The following is a 13,516-nucleotide window of genomic DNA, read 5'->3' on the forward strand; positions in this document are numbered from 1 at the left end:
GCACCACCAATATTGTCCGCTCTGCCCACGAAGAGCTCACGGATTTGTTTTTGTTTGCCCAAACACGTTGGTGCTTGAAGAGGCAAGGCATTTACTTATGAACCAAGGATTTCTCTTGTCCACGGCCGATGTGGGATAGCCTAAGAGTAGGACGATGTTGTGTTTGCCAGGGTGTTACATGTATTGCTATGTCAATTGTGTGGGGAAATTTGTCTATGGAATACATTTCTTTTCTATATTTTTGGGTTTGAATAGGTGAAATTCGTTCTAATTCAAACACAATGGAGATTGACAGTTGAGTTCTAAGGACTGATAGAAAACTAGGTCTCAAAATAAAATTGGGAAGGAAATCAAAAGTGAGAAGCGTCATCATTACTGCTTATTCCTTTTAATGAAGTCGGTCTTTTTTTACTCATAAATAAATTGAGCTATGTTTTTTTGTGTGTGTGTTTAAAGTGCAAAATTCAACATTTATCTCATACTTTTAAGGATTTGGATATATAATCTCATATTTGTGTTAAGGGAACCATAACACTAAACTAATAGGTCATGAGTCATTACTTTTTATCCAACTTGAAGAAAGATGTCAAACATCGTTTTTAAAATAGCCTAAAAACATTGTTTATAATATAGTTGAGTCACTTCTGATCTAGTGTTAATGTAATATATCTTTGTCCAACATTTTGGTAAGAAATTAAGATAAATAGATGTCTTATTTTCCATAAACGTATCTAAACTAACTCAAAATACATGTTGAAAGTTATAAATTAATTTTGCTTTATAAATGTGTACTTGTTATTATAAATTTTGTTCCTATTTACTATTTAGTCACATGAACATTATAAAAAGTGTTTTACGTAGAAGGTTATGTGTGAGGATGCTAGATTCCGAACCGTTTCAATCCATATTTATGCATCATCAATATCACGTGATTATTGTTTTATTTAAGAACAATTTAAATGAGTTTTTTTTTCATAATTATGATACCAAAAGCTTTGTTACATTTAACTTATTTTTATATTTGCTTAAATATACAAATGACAATTAAAAACAACATTGTAAATGCAACTCTTAATACTGTTTTATTCAATTTTTAAAGAGGACGAGCAGCAAAAAATGTGTTAATTGTTCATCGACGTAACATCCATATTTATATGTGTATAGTTAATGATTTTATTGATTAATAGACTAGAAATATTCAATCACCTGTTGGCTTTAAAATATATCTATCACTAGCAACACTAGTCTTGTACAATCTTAAAGCATATCAGCATATCAGGAGGATCATACTGGTTCCATTCTAGCTTCGAAAATTGACCAATGAGTAATAATTTTTTCCAGGCGCAAAACCAAATGGTATTGCGTTGACTGCGATAACCGGTTCATTGTTTCCAGAGGTGAGTCTGAATGAATACGGAGCACGAAAAGATGGATCAATATGTACTGCCCAAACCGCACCCCAAGTGTTCTCCATTGATCTAAATTGTTGTGAACCGAATGACGATATCTCTATCGAGCTAATGCCTCCATCTCCCGCACAAAACTCCACTGCCATCGAGAACCAGTACGGGTTAGCCATTTGATCTGTCTTGAACGCAATTTTGGTAGTACCGTAGTTGCATGGCACCCTAAACATAATACACCATGTAAAAGATGTAAATTAGCCACAATGAAAATATTTTATTGTAGAACATTAGAGGTTTTTGTCATTGTTTTCAAAACCGGACGAAACTGGTTGGACCAGATTTAAGAACCATAGTTTTATGAGAAACATAAGAATAGATGTAAACTCTTGGATCTATGATCTAATGGTTGAGATTGGTAGTTTCTAAAAGTTGTATAGTTTCCTATTTATATGATATAGTGTCATATTTAGGTGGTGTACTTTATTTTAAAGTTTTCTCACACTTCTCACAAAACAATTGTTTTTTATTTGAACTTTTTTCTATATATATAATAGAAAATTAAAACCGTATGCAAAACAAAATAATAAAAATAAAATTGTGTGTTGGGGGTGAACTTTATATTTTAATTCAATATTAAGACATAAAAATAAATATCAATTCTAATAAATGCATCACAATATGAGAATTTCAATGGAAGTTTTGATAAAATAAAATAAAAGGTTGGATCAAAATCAAGTCTGGTTCACCGGCTGGTTCAACCTAAAACCAACAGGTTTGGTTATGAAAACATTGGGTTTTGCGTATTAAACCTTCGATATTGAACATCAACTCAACCAAGATTACGTAGATTATCAGCTTGTCCTGGACTTGACATTGCACCGAATGCAGTTCCACTTAAATCAAAAGCAAATGGTACATTGTTACATGCACCGTGACATTCATCGGTTATGGTCACGGTAACTGGGATCATTGAGCAGTATGGCACTCGTGTGCATAAAATCTGAAGTAGTAATAAAAATGACTTAAGTTGGATATTAATTAAATGAAGTTATTTAGTTAGAAACTTTTATGTTATATGTTTAATATACCTGATAACAATTTCCACACCCTTTGCCTCGCAAATATATATTTGCATTTCCTGCGGCTATCATAGACGAAAATGGAGGAGATTGAACATCATCGGACCATCCGCAAGCACCTCCTGTGTAATCAACATTTAGAGGTTGTAAGTGCTTTTAAGATGTTATGAAAGAAGTATTTAAACAAATATTCAAAACTAAGATCTCGACAAGAGAGGAATCATGTGATTGATTACCGTTATACCACCCCAGAAAGTTTGATAATATTGAGCTTAAAAGCTCTTTTTAACATAAGTGTACACGTAACATGTCTATGTATTATAATAAGCTTATTGGACGATATAATTACCACTTCCGGCACCATATGGATCTCCATACCAAGTTGCTAAAGCCGGTGAAAACCCTCCTAGTTCGTTAGGTTTCGCGAGGAGCTTACATGGAGACATCAAAACAAAGATCAACAAGAACTTTTGAATGTGTAAGGCCATGTCACTTTAATAAGAAACACTTAACAATTTGGAGATTGTTGTTGATTAAAAGGTTTACCACTTAATTTTGGCTATGAAAATGGTTAAACCCAATTTAGAAAAATCAATTTGTTTTGTGTAAGAAGCTTAATATTTCACTGCAAGTTGTACACATTAGTGAAGGTATTTAAACAAGTCTTACTTGAAGATTTTTCTAGTCAACAACACATAAATAGGATAACTTTAAGGATATATTTTGAATCATGACTTCTATTAATAGAAATTGTTCAATCTTGATCCATGTTTTTTTACATATGAAATAAAACATCTAAATTAAAGGAGAATCAAGAATATTATCGGAACAATATGCTTTTGTCTAATTGGAGTGAAGTTCGCATATGGACAAAGTTTTTTTTGACCAAAAATTTATATATGTATTCTAATTATAATATAATGTTTTTTTTTTCTAATTACCTTTTAGATTTCCTATTCGAATTAGGTTTGGTTTTTTGATTTCGATTTCATTTCCAAAATATCCCAACTCAAGGAAACCGAAAACCAATTCATTGATGGATGTAAGGGGACGAACCTAGACGCCCTACTTAGCGTTGGATTAACTCATAAACTCAATTTAATACAGCGGAAACACATCCGAATTTGCAGCGGAAACTAAAACATTTACATTTAACTTCATTCTCTAAACCAATCATCAATATGGATAGCCTCGTACGCACTCCAAGCTTGGCACGCCATCTACAACACTTGCATCCATATTTAAAGCCAGCTACACACTAACGCCCTGTTCTTTAGTTTTTTAACCAAGGAAAGAAAATAAAAGAAAAGAAAATGAAATGGAAGGATAAGAAAGTGAAGGGAAGGGAAGGAAATTTTTTTTAATTAGGTGTGTTCTTGAGTTGGAAGGAAATTAGAGGAAAGGAAAGGATAACTATGTTCTTAAGTTGGATGGAAAGAAAAGGAAAATAAGCAATCGTCTTGTTGATCGTCTCCAAAAACAAACACACACTTTTAATAAGCAATCGTCTCCAAAATAATAACCAACTAGTTTTAGCAAGAAATGCAACCAACTAGTTCCAAAAAAGTTCAACTCGGAACCTGTTGGTGCATTTTGTGACCGTCGCCATACAATTCCGACTAGTTGGGTGAAGTTGTGGAGGGAGCCAACTTCACGTGTTGGTGAAGTTAATACAACTTCACGTGTTGGTGAAGTTAGAACAACTTCACGTGTTGGTGAAGTTAGGAAAACTTCACCTGTTGGTGAAGTTAGGAATAACTTCACCTGGAGGCCAAGCCCAAGCCCGCGAAGATGTTTATCTATATATATGTGTGTCATGTTTAGGGTTTAGTATCCAGAAAAAGTTAGAGTATTTGTGTTGCTGTCATTGTTTAGAGAGAAACAGATAGAGAGTGTCGTGTGGGCAGACCCGAGGTAGAGCTCACCTCGGGTCAGCCGTGTTTTTGTTTATGTTCGGTATGTAACGTGTTTTGGTTATATTATAAAGGATCTGCAGATTCGTTTATCTCATTCGTGTATTTGTTTGTGTGTAATCGTGTTCTTCGTCTCCAACATCATAAACGAGTCTAGGAGGATTCCGCACTCCTAGACTTCGTGCGGATCTCGTATCGATCGACGACGCCCCGGGGGGACTTACAGAACCATTTTGGTCAAGACCCGTTTTGACCATAAACAAATTGTTTTTTCAAAACCACCCAAATCCATTTTGGTCAAAACTCGTTTTTTCTATAACCAAATTGGTTTTTGTAAAACAACCCAGACTCATTTTAGTCAATAACCGTTTTCACTAGAACTAAATTGTATTTATTAAAACAACCAGAACCTATTTTGGCCGGATACCCTGCCCAACTCGACTGTTTTGCCAAGCTTAAGCTGAAGTATGATATATAATAAAGTTACTTATTTCAGTTCTCAATTGCCGCTCCCTGTAACATCAACCTATAAAAAACCTATAACCATAATTAAAATCATAAAAACACACTTTTAAACAGAAAATGCAATAACCAGATGAGCTTTTTACCTAATTATTCCTTGTCTTTTTCAGCTATTGATGACGTGTCATCATCTCTTGAACCCCGAGATTCATCCTCTGAACCTCCTCTCTGGTATAAATGAAGATTCTTCCTAACCATGCCACAGAATTCCCTGACCCACAGACACCACATTAGAACATATCATGTCACCTTCATCATCCGTATACACAACAAGCCAGTTTCTGCTGTGGCTCTTTAGTTCACAGCCAAACTCAAATAAAGCATCTAGCTCAGCGATCAATTCATCGAAGTTTTATTAATGGGTGATATTGTAATTAGGTGTTGTTATCCTTAGTAATCAGCCCAAAAATGGGAGGATAACTTATTAGAAAAATAGATCAATTTAATCCATCCTAATTCCATCCTAAAAAAAACTCAAGAACACTTATTTTTTAACTATCCTTAGTTTTCCTTTCCTTTCTCTCTTTAAAAAAAACTCAAGAACAGGGCATAAGTGGGTCCTAGTTTTGTTTTCTTTAAACAAAAGTATCTTTTCTTCATTTTAACTCATGGCACAATTGTATCCAAAGATCATGCCATACTTTACTTTAGGGGTGTTCAAAACTATCCGAATCCGAATTCGTATCCGAATTATCCGACTATCCGTATCCGAACTATCCGAAAATTCGGATATCCGAATCCCGGATATCCGAAAAATTAGGATTCGGATTCGGATAGTAGTTTTCTGTTTTTCCGGATATCCGAATTATCCGGTATTTTAATTTTAATATTTTTTTAATTTCTTTTTATATTATACACAAACCCTAGATATATCATATATCACATACATTAACATCACCTCTCTCTCTCTCTCTCTCACTTAAAACACAGCAGTGAAGCCTCTCTCTCTCTCTCTCTCTCTCACACACACTTAAAATATAGATCTGCGGCCAGCCGGCCACCGCCTCCGGCCGTTTGTATCACGGCCTCTCGTCCATCGTCTTCCACTCTAAACAATCACCCGACGCCATCATCACAGCACCCATCGGCGTCCGTCTCACTTAAAACAGCCTCTCGTCTCCCGTCGCCATCCGTCTCAGTTCTCACAGCACCCGGCGCCGTCCAACATCCATTCATCCACCCGTCGCCGTCGATTTTATGTGATATACAACTTGTATGTTTGATTTGGTGGTTGTATGTTTGATTTGTTGGATTTGGAAACTTGAATTCTCAAGATGATGTTTGGTTTTGTTTAGTAAAACAAGGTTTTTTTATTTTATATTCGGCTATCCGGTTTCAGATATCCGAAAATTTCGGATATCCGAACTTCAGATATCCGAAGTTTCGGATTCGGGTAGTGATTTTCACTATCCGAAAGGTTCGGATATCTGGTTTCGGATATCCGAAATTTCGGATATCCGGTTTTGAACAGCCCTACTTGTAACATCCGGCCCCTCGCACCACCAATATTGTCCGCTCTGCCCACGAAGAGCTCACGGCCGATGTGGGATAGCCTAAGAGTGGGACGATGTTGTGTTTGCCAAGGGTGTTACAAACAACCCCCCTTTGGACTCATCATCCTCGATGAGGCATGTCCCATCATCCCGAACAGCACAAGAGTGGCTCTGATACCACCTGTAATATCCGGCCCCTCGCACCACCAATATTGTTCGCCCTGCCCACGAAGAGCTCACGGATTTGTTTTTGGTTGCCCAAAACGCGTTGGTGATTGAAGAGGCAGGACATTTACTTATGAACCAAGGATCTCTCTTGTCCACGGCCGATGTGGGATAGCCTAAGAGTGGGACGATGTTGTGTTTGCCAAGGGTGTTACACTACTTTACTTACATGTACGTTCTTATTCATTCATAACGTACTTTGCATTATTCTATCAAGTACGCACGACGGTCAAACACAATATTTATGAAAGAAAAACTATTTCATGTCCATAAAAGGAACGTCTATTCATATTCATACAAGGAACGTCTATTCATGTCACACCCCGACTTAGGGCCTAGGCGTGTGACCAAAAGTTGGTACCTGTTTTGTGAATAAATCAGAGTTGTGGTTTGTAGCGGAAGTCTTTAAATTATTTATATTGAAAACTTATTAAAAACTCGGGTTTTAAATACCCGCTTCATATTTCGAATACATTTCTTTATAAAACATAACTCTTTTATAATATTTTTAAATAAAATATCTGAGCCACCAGATAACATCTAATGACTATAACTCCAATCTTCTATTCCTTCTTGCTTGTATCTTCTAACCTTTCTTGTTTCCCTGTAACATGGGTGGGAAAATTCATCAGCACAAAGCTGGTGAATAAAGCTGACTCTAAAAATATATTTTCAATACCTTTGTGAAATAAACAATAATACCTTTGTGACTACTCATTAGGACCCAACTAAATTGGGTTCAAATTACCCTAAGTACCTTGTACAATTAATTATATACACAAATCATTTCTCATAAAGCTTCCGGAGACATGTTGATGATTTGCATGGCCTCGGGAAAATGCCGAGTCACCATGTATGAATGGATCCAGACACATGTATACTCTTAATCAGAGTGTCTGTTTCTTATTATTGTACACAAAGTTTTTAAGGATTCGTAAATCCTATGCAAACATTCTGACTCAATATAAAAGGTTTGGGGCGTATTCACCTTTTTAGTTTATAATCAGTTTCTGATATTGATTCCTGTTTTCTGTTCTCTTCTTCTTGTTTTGTTACCTCGGACCTATAGTACGAGAATAACATTTGTATAAATAACTAGATCATCGATCTAGCTTTAGACCTTTAGTCTATTTTGGTATAACTTCAAACTTGATAAAATCATTTGTTTATAAAACATTTGGACCTTTAGTCCTCTTTTTTATTTTATCGATTATATGCTACGTTTCTTCTTCAGGAAGAAACGTCTATACTGAGTTCCTTCTTCAAGAAGAAACATTAATTTCATAATTATAATCTCTTGTATTATATTTCTTAGTCATAAAGAAATACTATTTTGACTATAACCTTCGCTTAAGAAAAGTTATATAATACTTAATTGTAATCAATGTTCGGCTATATCTCCGACTTATGGTCTAAGCCATTTAATATAATAATAACTTAGGCAGAACCCCTTACCTCGCACGGTATTCGGAGTTAGATATTCCTAAGTTTATACGGGCAACATTTCTACTCTATACGCACATTTATCGAGACGTTCTTGATCCACCTTCCTTGGCACGCAAATCGAGGCAATGTGTAGTCGTCGGGTCGTGCACGTACTTCGAGGCGGAATGTCGGGTTAATCTTGGTGGCACGCACTTCAAAGAAAACTTCGGGTATTTGGCACGGATTACAAGGTAATGATTGTCAGGTCGGTGGCACGCAAAACGGTGTTCGGTACGCAAACCGAGGTAGAGAGAGCGTGGATTTCTAGAGAGAGAGTGTGGGAGTGTGTGTGCAAATGAGCCGTGACCCCCTCTATTTATAGCTGTTTTTGGATCCCATCGCGGTACGCGATGGGTCCTTTTCCTGGCTTCGTCGCGTACCGCGACTAACACGTTTCTGAGGTCTCGCCACGTGTTGCCACGTGGCCTGACACGTTCTGCCACGTGTCCTGTCATGCTGCCACGTGTCACCAGAGTGTGACACGTGTGTGATGTGTCATCACGGCCCATCGCGTACCGCGATGGCCGTCTCTTTGGACTCATCGCGTAGCGCGATGGGTCCCTGGATAATATTTTTCACTTTTAGTCCTTCATCTTTTGTAGCTTGTCATTTCAGGTCTAATTCTCGTTGTCCAAAAATACTAAGGCGGCTCTTAAAGCGGCTCGCGGCGATGCGAGCGTGCAAAGTGCGTCATCAAAGCGCCACATTGCGCCATTCGCCGTCGCCCTCGGCCTCGCCCGAGCGCATCGGGTGCTACGCACCCTCCGCTAGGACCACTTGGTGCATGATATTCATAAAAGAATATAACTATGGAAAATCTCTTCCTTATAAAGAGCTTCCATTTCTTTACCACTTTCCATGTAGGATGGATTCCATCTTCCTTATTTATACCTTGGTGGAATGCTTCCACTTTCTTACATCTTCCAATGTGGGATGGAATTTATTTCATGTAAGTAAACTTAACTTAGGAAATATTTTTATTTCCTTATTTTAATTATAATTCCTTATTAAATATCTTCTCATGTCTTGTCTTGATATTATTTTTGATCCCTCAACTTTCCTAAGTTGTCAAATTTGGATCGAAATTTTGGGGATGTTACAATTCATATCCATAAAAGGAAAGTCTAGCGTCTAATCATAAAATGTGAGCTCATATATGTAGAAAGAACAATAAAGGATAACTATATAAGGAACACTTAACACTTAACCATACAAGGGGCATTATTACATAACCATATAAGGAACATAAATTGCTATTACAGAAGTAACAACCCAAACGAGGAAATTCTAGTCAAGTCGGGGTACTTACCAAGTCTCTCCAGTAGTGCTAGAAGTCATAACAAATATCCCAAAAATCGTGTATAAGCTTGGAAGTAAGGCATAGTATCCCTTAGCTAATTTAAGTTCCGTTTTTATACATTAAGCGAGTATCCAAGCGATTATCAATCAAACCTCGAACATAACTAGTTACAGAAGTTATAGTAAATGTTTTAAGCATGTGTAAAGTTTTAGAACATATTAACGTATGTCGCAATGATGTCAAAACGATTTTTAGCCTTAACGAGTCAAAACAGAAGATTAGACGAACTATATAACCATGATAAGGCCCGTCTCAATAAATGGACCGTCTCATCTTTGTGACACCCGTCACAACAAAGGTTCAATCAACGAGTCAAACTAAGATGATATGGACCATCTCATATTGATACGGTCCGTCTCATATTAAATTTTATTAATTTATTAAATTAAGTTTTGAACCTAAAACTGAACCGATAATTATAAACGAGATTTGAAACGATAAAAACCACGCTAGTGTAGTCTTCAAATAGATCTAAGCAGAAGATTTAGGTATTTATGTAAATCTATTTATGATAGGTTAAGCATCCAAAAATGTAAATGTTATCATAACAAGTTCAACGACAGAGCAGAAAGATGAATGCGTAGCTTATTAAACAGTCATACTCCTATGAAACTGATTAGTATTTGATACGGTCCGTCTCAACCCAATCTTAATGTGGGTTAAATAGTTTAAGTAAGACGGCATGTCAAACAATTATACGGGCCGTCAACTCAACCATGAGAAGGTCTGTCTCAATGAAATGGACCGTCTCATCTTTGTGACACCCGTCACAACAAAGGTTCAGTCAACGAGTCAAACTAAGATGATACAGACCATCTCATATTGATACGGTTTGTCTCATATTAAATTTTATTAATTTATTTAAAATTAAGTTTTGAACCTAAAAACCGAGCCGATAATTATAAACGAGGTTTGAAACGATAAAAACCACACTAGTATAGTCTACAACTGGATCAAAGCAGAAGTTCTAGGTATTTATGTAAACCTATTTATGATAGGTTAAGTATCCAAAAATGTAAAGGTTATCATAACAAATTCAACGACAGAGCAAAAAGGTGAATGCCTTAAACTTATTAAACAGTCATGCTCCTATGGAACTGATTGGTATTTGTTCAAAAGAGTCAAAACATATTTAGAAATGAATAACCTTTATACAGATTCACCGACTGAGCCAAAAGGTGAATATGTTTAATTGTTTAACAACTAATTTTTACTCTGAAAAGACACAAATGATATTTGTCTTAGAGCCGAAAAGATAATTATATTGTTTATCTTAAAGAGTCTGAAAATGTTTATAAAATGTTGTGACACAAGATAGAAGAAAAGCACTCAGACTAAATGCACATGTGTTTAGATTGAAACATAATTGACAAATAGCAAGCATGTTATGCGTCAGTCTCAAACCATATTTCCAATGTGCATAGTTCTTCGAGATTTTGTTGACTTATGTGTGTATTCTAGTGATACGCTCAGAGAAAGAGTCGATACCCTGCTGATCTGTACATAAAATTGTCTTGATATTATAACAATATTTAAAAAAAATGTTTTAGAGTTAGTAAACGATTCACCAGCATATCGCTGACGTATTTCTAAATCTGTTTTCCAGGAATTAGACAGGTTAGATCACGCAGATAGAAGATTGAAGATATAGTTATTAGATGGTATTTGATGGCTCAAATATTATGTAAAAGTATTTGAAAAGACATTTTTTGTAATATTAAACACGGTTTTTAAATTCCGACATTTTATATGAAAGAAATATTTTATAAAGACCTCCGCCAAAAGAACACAACTCTGTTTTATTTTCAAAACCGATATCAATTATTGCTCATACGTATAGATCCTGAGGCCGGGTGTGACAAAGAGCATTCCCATTCGCAAAGAGTGTTCCCATTTGCAAATGGGTATCCCCATATCCCAATGTCCATTGCACTCACATCGCATGGATTAGCCCATACGCATTCGCAAAACACCTACATACCCATCCACATTCTAAGACCAACCGCGTTCGCATGGATTTGTAAGTGTTGGCCCATTCGCATAGACTTGCGGATGAGAACCGGGCTTAATCTAATGCTGATCCTTTTCCTTCCTAGGCAAATATTTTCACATTTAAATTGAATGGATACTTAGTCCATATTAATATTTATTATTTAAAATAAATAAATAATAACTCCCTAAATTTAATCATAACTAATAATAATCCTTGTTATTATTCTTTATAAAATTTCGGATGTTACAATGGATGAATGATATACAAACATGAGTGACATATACTACTAAGTACTAATAAAGAAAAGTCCCCAAACCATGTAAAAGGATTATGGTTTTATATAATCTAAAACTTTTTAAAACGTGGTCTAAGTAAAGGACTATAGGTTAATAATCACATCCTTTAACAAACTTAAAATCAGTAAAATTGACTTATAAAATGTTGATATAGCATATTGAGACACAAATCCTAACCTTGATGTTCTAAAATAAATGAAGTTCACTCAACTTCTACAACAACCAGTGTGTTTATTGGGAGAAACTTCATCAGCATCAACATCAACAACAATAATTTCCTTCTTCCCGACAAGATTCGGATTCGACTCATTCTTCTTGGCATCAAGACTCTTTTGACTTGCAATTTCATATATTTTGGTGATCATTTGAAGAAATGCATCTTCTACATTCAGATTATCCTTTGCAGATGTCTCCATGAAGCATAAATTCTCGAGTTGTGCAAGCTTTTGCGCGTCTTCAACATCAACTTCTCTCAAATCCAACAAATCTGACTTGTTGCCCACAAGAACAGTAACCATGTCACGATTTCCAAATTCACGAAGTTCATGTAGCCATTTCTTCAAATTCTCAAACGTCCCACGTCTTGTGATGTCATAGACCAACATCGCACCTAGTGCTCCTCGGTAATATGAACTTGTTATAGCTCTAAACCTATAGCCGAGGTATTTTAATTTGTTACAAACTTTGATTGATGGAATTATAAACAAAAAAAGGATAGAGTCAAAACTCAAATGTACCTTTCTTGTCCCGCGGTGTCCCATATTTGAGCCTTCACTGTCTTGTCACCAACCTTAGTGTTCCGGTATGCGAATTCAACACCAATCGTTGGCTTTGAATCTAAATAAAACTCGTCCTTAGCAAACCTTGATAAGAGATTGGATTTACCAACGGCCGAATCTCCTATTAAGACCGTCTTAAATAGATAATCACATGAGTCTTCATCAAGAGAAGTATTAGCCATCTAATTTGTTTGTGTTTGGAGTTAAAACTCTCGAATATAAAGCGGTTAAGAGGGCAATTATTAATAATGGTGCACAGTGTGCACAAAATGGACAAGAACATGATGAGTGTCGTTGTTACTTGGTTTTTGAGGAAGGCATGCTCTACTAAATCGAAGTTTAAAATGGGGTGGGACCAATGGTGTTCATGTTTCATTGGAACAATGATGGGATAGCTTAATCTATTCAATATTTGTCGCATGAATTATTTTATTATTACTATTTTTTATTGTAATAACAAGTATAAAGTATATGTTTTTTCTAACGAATCCTTTAAATGGACTCCTACTGGCTAAATTCATCACATCATGATATCCTCGTTTTTCTATCTGGGGAAAACCCTCACCTAAGGCCAACACTCGTGAACACTCGCCCGAAGGCACGACAGTGCTGTGAGATAAAACACGTTCAATTCAAGAATCCAACTAATGAAAGTCACTTACTCGTCTAATCTCCTATCATCACCTTGATGACTTTGAAACTAAATGTTGGGTGCAGGAATCGAACCTGATCCACTAGCTCATTGGTATACTACATGGTTAAATAGTATAACGAAGCGAATATTTGAACTTTTTTTAAAGGAAAAATTATATTTTAAAAATAAACTGAAAGGGACTCCCGTAAGAAGCCAGAGCCCGAACAACAAGGATTACAAGTACAAAAAATAATACCGAACATATTAAGAATCCGATTTGATTAAAATCGGTGAACAAGAGAAAAGAATGATATAATTTATTTTGAATCTT

At 35.8% G+C, this 13,516-nt stretch overlaps 2 protein-coding genes across 2 annotated transcripts; both read right to left on the reverse strand.

Moving 5' to 3' along the window:
- Positions 1 to 1,300: 1,300 nt before the first annotated feature.
- On the reverse strand, positions 1,301 to 2,973 carry LOC143618692 (expansin-B15-like). The gene is made up of 4 exons (XM_077090798.1): positions 2,835 to 2,973; positions 2,495 to 2,607; positions 2,279 to 2,406; positions 1,301 to 1,628 (listed from the first exon to the last, which is right to left on the reverse strand). The coding sequence occupies exons 1-4, from the start codon at positions 2,971 to 2,973 to the stop codon at positions 1,301 to 1,303; spliced, it is 708 nt and encodes a 235-aa protein (XP_076946913.1).
- An 8,951-nt stretch (positions 2,974 to 11,924) lies between these two features.
- LOC143618446 (ras-related protein RABA6a-like) lies at positions 11,925 to 13,007 on the reverse strand. The gene is made up of 2 exons (XM_077090664.1): positions 12,510 to 13,007; positions 11,925 to 12,423 (listed from the first exon to the last, which is right to left on the reverse strand). The coding sequence occupies exons 1-2, from the start codon at positions 12,731 to 12,733 to the stop codon at positions 11,979 to 11,981; spliced, it is 669 nt and encodes a 222-aa protein (XP_076946779.1). The 5' UTR covers positions 12,734 to 13,007; the 3' UTR covers positions 11,925 to 11,978.
- Between the last annotated feature and the right edge of the window lie 509 nt (positions 13,008 to 13,516).

The sequence above is a fragment of the Bidens hawaiensis genome, unplaced genomic scaffold (genome assembly GCF_021521415.1).
Source record: "Bidens hawaiensis isolate Kalapana, Puna unplaced genomic scaffold, B.hawaiensis_p1.1 tig00002338_1, whole genome shotgun sequence".
Classification (NCBI taxonomy): domain Eukaryota; kingdom Viridiplantae; phylum Streptophyta; class Magnoliopsida; order Asterales; family Asteraceae; genus Bidens; species Bidens hawaiensis.